The 14504-nt window shown below is 41.3% G+C and overlaps 1 protein-coding gene across 2 annotated transcripts in view; it reads left to right on the top strand.

The window, feature by feature from the left end:
- Nucleotides 1–14504, top strand: part of large2 (LARGE xylosyl- and glucuronyltransferase 2) — a 117967-nt gene that overhangs the window by 91732 nt on the left and 11731 nt on the right. For both annotated transcript variants that reach the window (XM_063469831.1, XM_063469837.1), the window contains 4 exons: nucleotides 7338–7627; nucleotides 8136–8218; nucleotides 10804–10927; nucleotides 13529–13700. In XM_063469831.1, the coding sequence (XP_063325901.1) occupies nucleotides 7338–7627; nucleotides 8136–8218; nucleotides 10804–10927; nucleotides 13529–13700 (669 nt within the window). The remainder of the gene's footprint in view (nucleotides 1–7337; nucleotides 7628–8135; nucleotides 8219–10803; nucleotides 10928–13528; nucleotides 13701–14504) is intronic.

The raw sequence follows: 14504 nt of genomic DNA, 5'->3' as shown, positions 1-14504 counted from the left end.
GAGACGCCAAGCCTGAGCCAGCCGGTCGTTTCTGCGTGGCGTCTCCTCGAAAAGCTTTAATAACACACATGCTAACACAGGAAGTCACATGTTAGAGGCACAGTATCTCTGCCAGTGCAGCTTCAGGATGAATTGCTTTTTCATTTTGGAAATTAATTTGAATTCAACCTTTACATTTGTATGAACTTACATTTTCTGTGGATCATGTCAGCAGTCCTCTGATCTGTAATGTAGTGCTGGATCAAACTATAATGAACCGATTTGGGAAACATTGTACCAGTTTTGGGGTTTTTTGCCACAGACTTTGTTGATATAGGTAAGCAGCCTTGGCTTTAATCTCATTAAAACTGAGGATGCATATCTAATGATTCTCCTTTTAACAATTTATATCCAGGGCCAGCATTTAGTGCCAAAGGACCAAATAGTTTTATGTATTGAAATATTATCTACATGCTTAGATCCCCACAAGGCTTAGAAGTTGCACATAAATATAATAAAGACACCGATAAGGTCAGAAATGATTCATTGAACATGATGAATTAGTTTGTCCTTTTGTCCTGTGAGCTTGACAAACCCTCCTGTATAAGGCAGATTGGGTTGGTGAGCGTTATGTACAACAGCTCCACAGGTGTCAGTGACTGTACTGGTCCAGGAGAATCAAGCAGCATCTCCATGTTATGGCGCGGAGATGCAAAACAGAACAGGCACCTCTTCTGTTCTTGATGTGTCTCCCAGTCTCCCACTGTCAGACCACCAAAGTGCCCTCAAACCAGCACATGGAGTCAAGAACTTGCTCAGGATTTTTATTATTTCTGTTTTTGATCCAAACACCTCAAACCTTGATTGGTCCTCACACTGTTGGCCAGTCTCACATTTACTAACAGGATACTTGTGACAGTGGGTCTCCGTGTGCCTAATGCTGATTTATCATCAGTGATTCCTTAACAATTAATGTCACTTGGAACAACTCGATTTTATGTTAACCTAGAGCTGGGCGATAAAACGATAACGATATGTATTGCGAAATAACTTTTTCTCGATAGAAAAATTAAACTATTGCGATAGACACTCGTCTCTCTTGCTCTCTTAAAAAAAAGAAAAGAAAAGAAGAACAGCCAATCCAAATTAAGTAGCGCAGAGCCGAACCAATCACAGCCGCAGCGTCACGTCACGTGACTTGTTACGTACAGCACGAGTTCCAAGACGCACATGTGTAGTTGTTTGGGAAATGGCTCTAGAGCCGAATCTTTGACGTGAACGTCGCGAGCCGTGGGTTTTTTTCTTTCCTTCTCTCACCCTCTCTCTCGCACTTTTTTTCCGCTTCACTCCGCACGCGAGCCTCGTGCTTTGCGCTGGGCAGGGGGGGGAGGGGCGGTAGTTACACTCACAGTAGCACAGGAACAGAGCGGGAGGGAGAGAGAGAGAAAGAGAGCCAGGGACAACAACGTCACATTAGAAAGGTATAGTAATCATCCACAACTATTTTCAGTTGCGGATGATAAAGGATTCAGAAAGTTCAGAAAGCTCTACAACAAGGAGAGATTGAGAATTTCCTTTTAGTTCTCAGTTTATTTGATATTGACAAAAGTTAGTCAGTTTTGTCTGTTCTTCTGTAAAACAAACTAAGATTTATTTTTAGAATTAATATTTTGTTTCTAAGTGGAATTGACAATTTAGTAGTCTGTTTTGTTTGTTCTATTTTGAAACTTAAACGCTTTAGCGGCTGCCTTTTGTGTAGTTTGCAATATTTGCCTTTATTTATCTGAAAAAGTCTCATGTTCCTTAAGTACATCTACCCTGTTGAACTTATTATGGGAAATAAATATTAAAATCAAGACAAGCTGCAGATTATTTCACATTTTACTTGTGAGCAACGGCACATTTAAATGTTACACATATAGTTATTTGGCTTATATCGTGATATATATCGTTATCGCCTGAAATGAAAAAAACATATCGTGATATGAAAAAATCTTATATCGCCCAGCTCTATGTTAACCCTTACAGCAGCAGGTGATGGCTGCTGCATGTGTTGGTTGCTTTTTCTGTCTGATAAACTCTTTGAAGGCGACATCTTTCAGCTATGGTGACTTTATGCTAATGCTGAGCTATTTTGTATATGTTCTTCCAAAATGGTTGCAGTCAAACCGCAGCTTCCCAGTGACACCATCTCTGCTTTTTATATATCTGTGTGCTGGGCTGTTTTTACAGGTTAAAAAAATCAAGTCAAATCGTGCTGCATCAGTGTGACTGCATTCACAATCATACCATGTTGGAAGCGATAAAGAAGCGAGGCCCAACCTATGAGGCTCATAGATTGATTTTACAGAAAAGTGTCCAGTAGGGATGGGTACCGGTGTCCGGTGCCATGAAGGCACCGGTTCTGACATAAACGGTAGTAACCAGACCGAAAAGCAGCGCACATTTCGGTGCTTTATTTCGGTGCTTTTTTTTTTTCCTGAGCCAATTCTAGCCAATCATTTTACGTTTCCGAGGATAGTAGGCGGGCCCAGGTACGTACGTTCTTTTAGAGCAGAGCTACAGATTAAAAATGCCCAAGACGAAGCGGTCAAAAGTCTGGCTGTACTTCACAGCAAAAGGTGCAAACTCAGCACCCTGCAACAAGTGCTTTAAGCTGATACTGTGATGCTGTCAAAGGAGGTAACACCTCGAATCTGATGAAACACCTGGCGACGCATAGCGTTTTTTTTAAAGCCGAGAAATGCGCCGTGTTTGATAGCTTGCTGCGAGACCTCACACCGAGCACATCTACTGCGGGTGTGGTGCCTGTTATCGGACCCGGAGTTAGCAACATCCCCCAAAAACCCGAAGAGTAGAGTCCTGGCCCCTAGCCCTGCCAGCATAGCAGAAATGATGATGAGGATGATGATGGCAGCAGCAGCCGTTCTTCTCTGCGTGAGTAGCTTAATGTTGTTCGTGTGTAATTTATGTTGAGTAGGCTAACCACGTTATTACATTAATGCATGTAAGGTGAACTAGCAAACACAGTCGTAGTTACATGCGGCTGTCTTCTTGTTTGACGGCAGATACTCCCTTCACCCTGGGCAAAAAGGCTAAAATGACCAAAGGAAAAGTGGAAAACAATTAAACATGAGAGGTTTTTGGACCAATTTTGTGTTTTTTCCATTGTTTAAGCACTGCTTCCAGCCAAGAGTGATACCATATATGCCCTATAGCTGCAGAAAAGGCTAACATTGTTATCTTTTTACAAAAAACAGCTGAACATGAGAGGTTTTTGGACCAATTTTGTGTTTTCCATTCTTTAAGCACCGGTTTGAGCACCGTTTAAGCACCGGCACCGTTTCAAAAGTACCGGTTTGGCACCGGTATCAGATAAAACCTAAACGATACCCATCCCTAGTGTCCAGTGTGCTCATCTAAGGCCAAGAGTGACACATGACACTGGTGTCAGCGTTGATGGAAAGGAGCTCTTCAGTGTGGATGCAGGTTTCCTCCTCAGTGTTTTTCAGTGCTGAATTTAAAGTCTGGATTTCACTCCAGTGTTTTGTTGTTGGATATATTATGACTTAAGGCTGCATGTGTTTTTCTTTAATATCGCTCTCTCTCTCTCTCTCTCTCTCACACACACACACACACACACACACACACACACACAGTTCCTGGTGATGCATTTCCATATTCGGTGTATGTTTTGAGGGTGGCAGTGATTCTCGGAGGGCACGCAGAGCAGGAAAATAGGATTCCTTTTTGGTGAGGCTTCCACAGTTGCTCGAGCACTCCAACATGGATGACTGATGAGTTGTCTCTGTTCAGTGGATCCACTTTAGCTGTGAGTGTTCAAAGTGATGGAGTGGGCTCCTGGAGCACATTACCACAGAAATAACCAGCGTTTCCCTTTTTTCTTTCTGCTGACTGACTGCGAATCGGATTCTGGTTCCTCCATCTGTCCTGTCAGCTCGGGTTTCCTCTCTACCTACAGTTTTCTTTGTAGTGAGTACACGCACCCTGGCCTCCCTCACCCAGTCACAGGAAATGACTGATCCTCTCTGAGACCAGTAATCCAAGTAAAAGGAAGTTCTTCCTCTCCCCTGTCACCAAGTCTCTGCTGATTCTCAGTGAGAACCATTCGGGTTCTCTCTGTAACACAGTAGGATCCTTAACATAAAGCCCGTTGAGAGCTTCATACACATACAGCTACATTATTAAAATGCTGCTTCTTAATCATGGATTGTGTATAAAGATGAGCGCAGAAAACCACTGTTTGCACTAGCACTGAAGCTGGATTATAGAACGACTTGAATGACTTGGTTTTATGGCCGATGCTTAAATTCCTATTGAAGCCAAATAACAGTGGAAACCATGAAGAAAATAAACACAAAGGTGCACAGGAGGAAAAGTTGTTATTGTCAAAATACTTGGACTCTACCGCATTATCAAAAAATTAATTTTGTTATTTATTTCCTTTTTTATTAGAAAGAGGGACAATACATATGAATGAACATTTTAACAAATGTAAATATGCCAGATTATAGCCTCAGGCTAATTTCCATCTGCAGACCCTCTGGCAGGTTGATGTTACACACAAGTTAATAACAACATACAGAGACATTATTTACAGCCCATGTATATGGAGACAAGGACAAACAATGGGAACAAGAATGGACAACAGAGGATCAGATAAATAATCAGAAAGAGGATTGTGAAAGAGTCCAATTCCTTCTTGTCACTCAGCCATTAGATATGGGTGTAAACATTCCCATCATGCCTCTGTTCAGCTGTGGGCCGGCTGCTGCTCCGCGGGGTTATAGATAGGAAGGGAGGGAAAAGGAGCACAATGTAGAAGAAGAGAATACCAAGATGGGAGAAAGAGTTTTAAAAAAATGAAGTGAGAGAACTCAATCACAAAGGAGAACTGAGGGGTAAATATAGAGGGAGAGGGAAATGATGAGGAGGGGACGGTGGGAGAAAGATGCACTTGCTTATGCTTACATAAGAGGAGGAGGAAGACATCAGAGAGACTAACATGTAGAAAAAGGAGAAAGATGTGAAGACGAATAGAGAGAAGTATAGATGAAGAAAAACATGGTGGACAAAGTCAAAAGAAAACCAGTGAGAGAAGAAGAGAATGGAAGTTAGATGGAGGCAGGACGACGAGTTGGCTGGACATCGTCCAACATCATTTTTTGTCAAATGTTGCTCACATTGAAGGAAATGGTGCGTTTGTTGGACAATTTCCAGTAGCAGACATTTGGTGCTCGAGTGAGTATTTGGGTCAGCGTGGCAGTGAATGTAGGACTGAGTGAAAACTCAAACTCCAGCCTCTGTGTGTGTGTGTGTGTGTGTGTGTGTAATCTTTTCTTCTTCTACATTTAATATTTCTGTCATGATGCTGCTGGAATGGAGAGAAAATGGCTATTATTATATATATATATGCATATAATCAGGTTACAGGAAACATTACATCACCCATTTGTTAGTGAGGTCATAGTGTGAGGTCGCTGTCCTGCTGGTTTGAAATCAGACATGAGAAGGGCCCTGCATGCTCATCAGTTATCAATTTGTGCATCACAAAGTAGTCCCACTTATAATGTGGAAGGATATGTGAAAGGACCTACTTGACATTGGCCCAGGGGCCCATGAGCCTGAGTTTCAAGTACTAATTAACTCTCATAAAGAGATTTAAAACTATCAGACTCAAGGTGACTGAACATAAAGAGCAGCTAAAGAACTAGAAGGAGAAGCAAAATGAGCACCAGCTGATACAGTGTGTTTGCAAACAGAGAGAAAAGTGTCCATTATTAAAGTTCAGTGTAACTGGGGGGAAATGCAAATGACCAGAAATGGAGTTGAAACTGCAAACAGACAGAAAACACGTCTGCATGTTTTTTGGTGTTTTGTGTTTCTTAGCCTGTGAGACTCATCGTGTAGGACGGGCGAGGTCCTTTACAAGTCTGTGCCTGGGGGCATGCTGTCTGACCTAAAGTAGTCCCTGATTTATCCTCCTGTTTGACTAATGAGAGCCACAATTTTCAAAGTAAACATAATAAAAATTCAAAAAAGGAAAGTGTTTACTGAGATCGTGGATTAACAGAGCCAAAGGCTGTTTTCTCATAAACTTCGATAATAACCTGACTTTTTTGTAAAATCACGAAATTCACCACCTACTGGCCATTAGAAGAATTGCAGGTTTATCTCACTGATTGGTTGTTGTTGTTTGTTTTTTTTAAATTCTCCACATGGTGAGAAGTTTGAATTGAATCCAGCTTCATTGAAATTATATTTAAGCTGCTGGCAAAATGAGAAATGACTATATAAAAAATAAACAGACAACACACACACACCCTGAAGCACCGCGGGAATGTTCACACCCGAGTCTGTCAGAAGATCGAGGAGGCAGTAAGGTGGTGAAAGAGGAGCGAACAAATGTGTGAGAAGCCAATTTTCAAGTGTGAGTCACAGGAGACGTTCTCAGACTCTGAGCGTGCATGAAGCCAAACATGAGTGTGCTGCCTGTGACGTCACCTCCACAGGTCCTGGTCGGGTTTTACACTTCCTGTTGTCGTCTTCAGAAGTTTGGGCAGAAGATGACAGAGCCCATTAGCAGCTTCACTATAACTGTACTAATTAATCTGGTGTTTAATGGAGCCGTGTCTGGCTGAACTGCTTTTTTGGCAGGGATTTTGGTTCTTCAACATACCAAACTAACACAGGAGAATAATCATTTTTTACTCAACTGCAATTATTTGACAATTATAGTTACTTTACAGTGTTGCATATTATAATACATTTTTGCTAACTACCAGCCGACCCAGTGAAGGAGTTTATGTGCAGCACATGTTTGAACTGTGAATGAGTAGAAAACCAGCAGCACCTAGCAGCTCAGTGCAATAATATCAGTAGAAGACAGCTACCATGTGGAGATCCAGAAGCTACAGTACAGTGGGAACCACAGTGAGCTGTATGGACGTAATGAGCCGACCCTGGTAGATGGGACCAGTGTAACTGAACTAGATACCTGGCTACAGATGCATCTACCGACTAAGTAGTAAGTTAAGTTTGCTGAGGTGCAGACAAGTGTTGGATGAATAAGACCTACAATAAAAACTGAGGCTCTAGAAATAAAGGCTAAGAATAGCCTCAAACGGGCCAAAATTGCTGCTGGAACATGAAACAGTTATCAGAGATTTCAAACCAAAAGACATGCGCCAAATGTTTTTGCATTGTTAAGGCTGTAGTAAAAATAGAAGAGTTATTCAAAGGTATTTTTTATTAACTGCAGAGCAAAAGTAATGCACAGGTTGCATGTTGTTTGCTTCCTGCAGACAGCCTGACAGTGCCTCACTTTCCTTCCTTAGATGGTCGTTCCCTTCTCCTGACTCCTTGCCTGGCGGACACTCCAGCTGCCCAGGTCCTAGAGCGGGCCGTCCTTGAGTCGCGGGTTCGGGAGGTGGAGGAGGAGAACCGACAGATCCGCCTGCAGCTCAGCCAATCGCAGGGTATGGCTGGCCAGGCAGCGGATGGTAACTATGGCAACCAGCAGTGGGGCGCATCTGCAGACACGGGGCCCGAGGATGGCGACAACACGGCCGAGGAGAAGAACAACCACACGGGGTGTCCCCGCTCACCCACCGTCCAGAAGTGTGAGGTCAGGATAAACTCTGCTAACAGCTGCACTGATGGCTAATCACAAACAGGAGAGAATTTCCTGAACGAGAAGCTCAGCGAATCACAGCAGTCCATTCAAACTAATTAATGAGTGAGGCAGAGGTGGGTTGGCAGGGTCTGAAATCCAGGGGAACACTTTTGTTCTTTGATGTGATTTGCTGCCTTTGAGCTCCAACTTTTCAAAGTCTCTTCTGCTGAAAAGTGAGTGTTGTGAAATCATATATGTTTGAGAATCTCAGTATGAAAGTTTACATCAGAGAAGGGGGCGAGTGACACGCACCAACAGAGCAATATAGCTTCAGTACTTTAGGAGAAGACTGATGACACTGCGTGTGAATTAGCACATAGGGCAGATCTATAACTGCAGTCACATCTAGTCTGCTGTGAGTTTGTGATGGAAGCTGTTAGTGCCCATAATGGGAAGTATTCATGCTACAGGCTGCCTTTTGCCAAAACTCAGAGCTTCTTCTTCTTGTTTTTTCCTTTAGCTGATCCATGTAGCGTGCGTTTGTGCCGGTCATAACGCCAGCAGAGATGTGGTCACACTGGTCAAGTCGGTCCTCTTTCACAGGTGAGTCTAAATTTGTGTCAGTCCTCTAGTTTAGGTTTTCTGTAAACAAAAATGTATTCTGAGAAGGTCACCCTAAAAAGAGTTATTTAAAATATGAAGAGACTGAAACTAAATGAGCCAATGGATCACCTTTACACTGTAGAAATTAAATCAAGCAGTTTGATTGGTTGGTAGCTGCTGCAGGCTAAAGTCTCTGCTGAGGTCCCATTTCCCAGTTAGATTCATTCAGCTTAAACAGGAAACACAGACAAAGTGAAAATGTTATGGTTTAGATCACATAAGAGTCACATTTTAACTGACTTATTAAGGTTTTACTGAAAGGATCTAAGAGTATATTACATTGGTTTAATTAAATGGATGCAATCAGATGCTAAAGAATGAGCAAAAAGGGATGTACAATACTAAATTATCTCAGCTGATCAAAATATTATTTCTGTCAACCAAACATTTAGCCCTCATTTGCTTTGGTCACATCAGCTAAACAAGCTAGAAATGGAATTACATGTTCTGTCTCCAATTGCTCAGACAGGTTGCTTCCCACTAGGTCAGAGGTCAGCAACCTTTGGCTGAAGAGCTGTATCTGGCTACGGGCTAGTAATAAAAACACTGATTTATTCTCTTATATCTGTCATCTGTCCGCCAGCACATCTGTGTGCTGCTCTTTTTCCCCCCATTGTTTGGTAGTAGGGTCTAAAATGGCTCATTTGATGTTGAAGGTTGCTCACACCTGTACTAGCTGGTCACTGCAACTACTTGCAGGTCACCAAATACGGAAAAATGCAATGCAACAACCTGCAGCCACCATTTTTTCATAGTTGCAAGGAGGACGCAATCCACTTTCAAACTGACATAATCTCATCATGCTAACTAATGTCACTTAGATGTAATGTAATCATAACTTACCCCAGCCTTTAAGAAACACTAAAGTAAATCTGACAAACTAATTTCATTTCAAATCTACTCTTTACCATTCTCAGTGACTACAATGTTTACAGGAAGTTGGAAAAAGTGTTACTAAGTTATAGGAATCTACAAAATGCTACAAACGCATTTTTAGAGAATTGTGTTCAAAAAGACAAAGTGTTTACAAATGGTCGAAATTCATGACTATTTCTGCTCTATTTAGAAATGGGCAGTCTGTGAAGAGCATACCCGAGAGCACAATGTGCAATCATTAAAGAACCAGCAATGTGAATGATTAGTCATTAGTCAATACATAATAGGTTTATTTATTTTATTTATTAGTCACACTGTGTTTGTCTATAATTGTGACTTGGAAGAAGATTTGTTTGAGTAATTCATACAAAAATCCTGGTCATTCCAAAGGGGGTCACAAAATTCTTCTTTTTGTTATAGATTTACATACAAACCCACTTTTACCTAGATATTCTCAGATATACATGACTTTAGAGTTAACACGAGATTGTACAGGAGAAAGAAGAAGCTAAAGTATTTGTGAAGCCTTCTTCAAACATGCTAAAGGCAAATAAAAAGAAAAGGATATTAAATAAAAGTGATAAGGGACAAAAAGAAATGTTTGTGGGGAAATTGGATAATCAAAAGCGAGATAAAGACCCATAAAGGCACTCTTGCTTCAAGCTTTTGTTCAAAGCAGGCAAACTGTAGAGCTTGTTGATGAAGATAGCAGCTCCATGGGCAGAGGGCTGCTAATTTAGAAGGCTAATGATGGTGATGCTTTTAGAGGGCTAACCTTAGCCAACATGAATAGCTACTAGTAAGATAAGTATTCAGCTTTATCAGCAAGACCCTGTGAGGGGTTATTATTCAAGAGAAGAAATGTACTACAGATTACTTGTTACTTCTTTTTAAATTTATGCAGTATCCTACTTAAGTACTCATTATACTTATATAAACCTCAGGCTACAGTCCCACACAGACACAAAATCCTATCCTAACAAGGACACACATTTGATCATTTTGTTGGCGTTACATAATAGAATAAACCCACAACAAAAAGCAAAGTTTAACACCAGTCCAAAGAAACTTCAAAGTGATAGCCAAAGAGGTTCTGCTACAGACACATGTACAGGTGTGGTTTGGGGCTGGCACACACTTAGCTCTAATGTTACTCCAAGCTCTTCCCTTTGTGTTAGCCCACTAGCTTTGCGTTAGCATGTTAGCTTTGTGTTAGCATGTTAGCTTTATTTTAACAGGTTAGCTTTGTGTTTGTGTGTTAGCTTTGTGTTAGCGCGTTAGCTTTGTGTTAGCGTGTTAGCTTTGTGTTAGCGTGTTAGCTTTGTGTTAGCGTGTTAGCATTGTTTTAGCAGGTTAGCTTTGTGTTAGCCTGTTAGCAGGTTACCTTTGTGTTAGCGCGTTATCTTTTTGTTAGCAGTAAAACGCAGTTGTTTCTGTCCCAGATGCAGTTTGCCCTTTACCGTTGTACTGATGTGCTTTTGTGCACTACAAATAAAAGAGATGCCCATATCACCGTAGCACGTTACATCACTGTCATATTGAAAAATGTAATCTGATTACAGTATTGCATTGCCGTGGAACGTGTTGACATTTTTTTCCTCCTACTGGAAGGACCCCCTTGACCTTGATGCCTGTTTTTTATTTTTCAGGAGAAATCCTCTCCACTTTCATTTTATCACTGACACAGTAGCAAATCGAATCCTGAGTTCTCTGTTCCGGTCCTGGATGGTTCCATCTGTGCAAGTCAGTTTCTACGATGCAGATGAACTCAAGGTAAGAGCACGCCTTGAAAGTACACAAACCTCATCCAAATACATCAACACAGCCCTGTTTCCTGTTGTCTGTTAGACAAGGTGAGTCAAAGTCAGACCCTAAATTTATCACATCAAAAGAAAACCTGCACAGTTCAAAGCAACAGCAAGTTGTGAGGGTACCGTTGAATATATTTCCAAATCTTTACCAGAATAGTTGCAGAGCATCAAAGAGTGGGAGACAGAATAAGAGCTGCATGGTACAGTATGCATCTCTAAGAGTCTGACAGAGGAGGTCACAGCTAGTGTCTATGTGCTTGTCAGATCATTTGTCACTTTAGCAGAGATCAGAACATTGTTAAAGCTCTCTGATCTTACTTTAGGATGAGATAAAGGGTCAAGCTCCCATTTAGCTTTGATTGTACTCATGTTGGTGCTGAGGGGGTTTCCAGCCTTCTGGTAAGGCACAATGCAACGCACTGTAAAATTTGACTTTACTTTAAAAAGTTATGCAGACTTACGGCTCAAACACGTTAAGTAACAACTTAAGTTATGCTACGTTGTTTATTTTGAGCATGCAGCTCTTAGGTTTATTCAATTTAAAGTTAAACAAACTTTATACATTCAAAGTTTTATACATGTTATGATGCACAGATTCAGAAAATGTCATCTCTGTAGTCAGAGATCTTAGTCTTTGTTGATTTCCTGTGCCACATACACCACACAGCTACAGGAACACTGGTTTTAATAACATCGGAGCATCAAGCCTGAACATGAATACTGACAGAGTCATTGCTCTCCTTGTATTATTCTTGACCTGTTAATTCACTGGTCACAGTCACACAAACACATCAAACATTCCCATGAATCTAAGGATAAATATGACTAATCAGAAATAATGATCACAACACTGCTATAATAATGATTTGAAATTAGAGATCATTTTACTATTTTTCTGTATAATTTCAACATTCTTTCTTTTTATGTATTCCTCAGTATCATGTTAAGATAGGTGGGGATTATGCCCCACCTATTAACGTAAAGGGGGGCCTTTACGTTAATGGTCTAGTCCAGTATTTACTTGGGCTGTGACTTAACCAATTAACTGCTTTCAGCTGGCTTACCTATGAAGATGTGATTGGTTCATTTGAATTTTTTTCTGTTTCCTTTATTTAAGCACAAATTGTGTTATCTGTTTCTATGACCCTGATGAAAGCCACAAGCCGACACACGTTGGTCAGTTAAGAAAGTTTTTCCTCTTTACTTTTAAGTGTTGCTGGAGTTCGTGCGTTGTTAGTTTCTCATCCTCTCCATGCACCTTGGAAGTAGGTGAAGTTGTGGCAGAAATTTTGCTGCTTGATATTAGAGATTACGAGTCTCACGAGTGCTTGCAGACAGCGGTGTACAAGTGTTCCATATTTAGGCCAGATCAGTTGATGGATGTATGTGAGGAAACCAAGTATAAATAAAGTTAAATGCACTTATTTGATCTAGGTAAGGTTATTGTTGAATTATCATTGTATTTAAAGTGGTGCCCTGATATAACACATTCATATAGTTATATAATGTTAGCAAACATTTGCTGTCTCGAAATGGTAACGTGCATTTTTCACATGTTTGATCTTTCACGTGTACTTTTTTGCGTTGGCATGTGTGGTGTTTCCAGTGCTTGTTGACGTCCGCCTCCTTCAGATATAGAGTAGAACAATAGTATATGTAATTGTATTGGTGTATGCTGCCCCCTTCAGTCCTGGGATGAATTGCAGGATTGATACATAAACTGCCTGACCCACTGCCCCACAGCAACAGTTGCCCAAAGGCATGTTACATTTTAAGATAACCCCAGAATAATACAGATAAAACCCCAAATATCAGATGACAGTAAAGACGTCCAACAGTGAGCGTCTAACGTGGAACTCCATCAGTCATGGATCGGTGTCCAAGCAGTGTGGGACCATCTAGACTGGGAACGGGACAGAAACAGTCAAAACATTCAATTAAGTGTCACTGAATTAAGACTTCTGCTCGGTGATTCTGAGCCGCTCATCCAGCTCCTCGAAGTTTAAAGACAACAATCACCACAGGAGCTTTCACTCGACAGAAACGACTGCTTGTTAAGTTCGAAAAGTCAAGTGACGCTTGAGCACAAAGACGCCAAACGATTTATTTTAACATCATAACTGTTCTGTCGGAGCGGCGGGGATGGAGGGAACAAGCCTGAATTTGTTTGTGTTTCCAACCTGCATCACCCCCGTCACATCATCACATTCTCCTCTCCCTCACAGTCTTAGTGCTAAACAATGAGTCCTTTGTGCTGTCAGAAGCCTCGACCTGCAGCCTCTCTCTTCAGCTTCCATTAACTCACACTAAAACAGGGAAAAACAGCCAAGACTCTAAGCCGATTATGTTTGCAGATGATTCACTTATGCAGATACAATTACTCAGAATCAGGAGAATTAATTAAAAGCAGATACAGGAAAAAACCCAACAAATTGAGGCTTTGCCAGAATGTCCTTATATGGCTTTGTCTTAGCCCACATACTGGAACTGCGCTCATACATAATGAACAGCTCAGAGCTGTAACAGCTTTAAGAGTTATTGTTGCATTTTTTTCTTGTTTCAGTCCGAAGTGTCGTGGATACCCAACAAACATTACTCAGGTATTTACGGCTTGATGAAGCTGACGCTAACCAAAGCTTTGCCCTCCGACCTGTCGAAGGTCATCGTCCTGGACACAGACATCACCTTCGCTACGGACATCGCTGAACTCTGGGGCATTTTTAGGAAGTTTACTGGTGAGATCCTCAAACCTGACATCATTACAGAGGTGCTATGAGTGAAAATCAGATCTGTGAATACAAACTCAGGAGCAAAAAAAATTGCGTGCTCAACTCCAAAAAGTCAGCCGGTGCTGACACACAGAAATGTCAAACTATAAATGAGAAATTTGTGAAATTCCAAAACTTGGAATGGTGTGTAAAATATAAATAAAGACAGAACCCAACGATTTGCAAATGTCCTAAAGCCATATTTTATTTACATGGCACGCTATACCACATTTAAAATGAGGCAATGTTAGCCCATTTTGACTTTTACGGCAGCAGGACATGTTTACCGCACTGTAGCATTCGGTCTCTTTGTAACAACAGCTGCCAGTTCCACAGACACTAATGCACCGCCCTACAATCGAAGATCCAGGCTTTTGAACTGAGTGCTGATAACAAGCCAGCTGACCGATTTCCTTTTTAGTCCGGAGGATGTGTTGACTATGTGGTGTGGCTGTAGCTCAGGAGGTTGAGCAGGTTATCTGCTAATTGGAAGGTTGGTGTTCGATCCCCGTCTTAGCCCAAGTTGCTCTCTGATCTATCCATCGGAGTGTTAATGTGTCTGAATGTTTGATAGAAAACACTTATAAAGAAAAGAGTGCTTGGGTAAATGAGGCAGGTTGTATAAAGGCCATATGAACCATTTCTCTTCATATGGCCAAAGAATTTTTCACTTTGCCACAGTCCTTTTTAAGTAAACTGTGAGCCGGAGAAGACTTCAGTGTTTCCGGACCATGTTCACGTCTGGATGGCACCGGACATTTGGTCCTTGCA

The sequence above is a fragment of the Pelmatolapia mariae genome, linkage group LG1 (genome assembly GCF_036321145.2).
Source record: "Pelmatolapia mariae isolate MD_Pm_ZW linkage group LG1, Pm_UMD_F_2, whole genome shotgun sequence".
NCBI classification, from domain to species: domain Eukaryota; kingdom Metazoa; phylum Chordata; class Actinopteri; order Cichliformes; family Cichlidae; genus Pelmatolapia; species Pelmatolapia mariae.
This window is presented reverse-complemented; position numbering and strand designations above follow the sequence as displayed.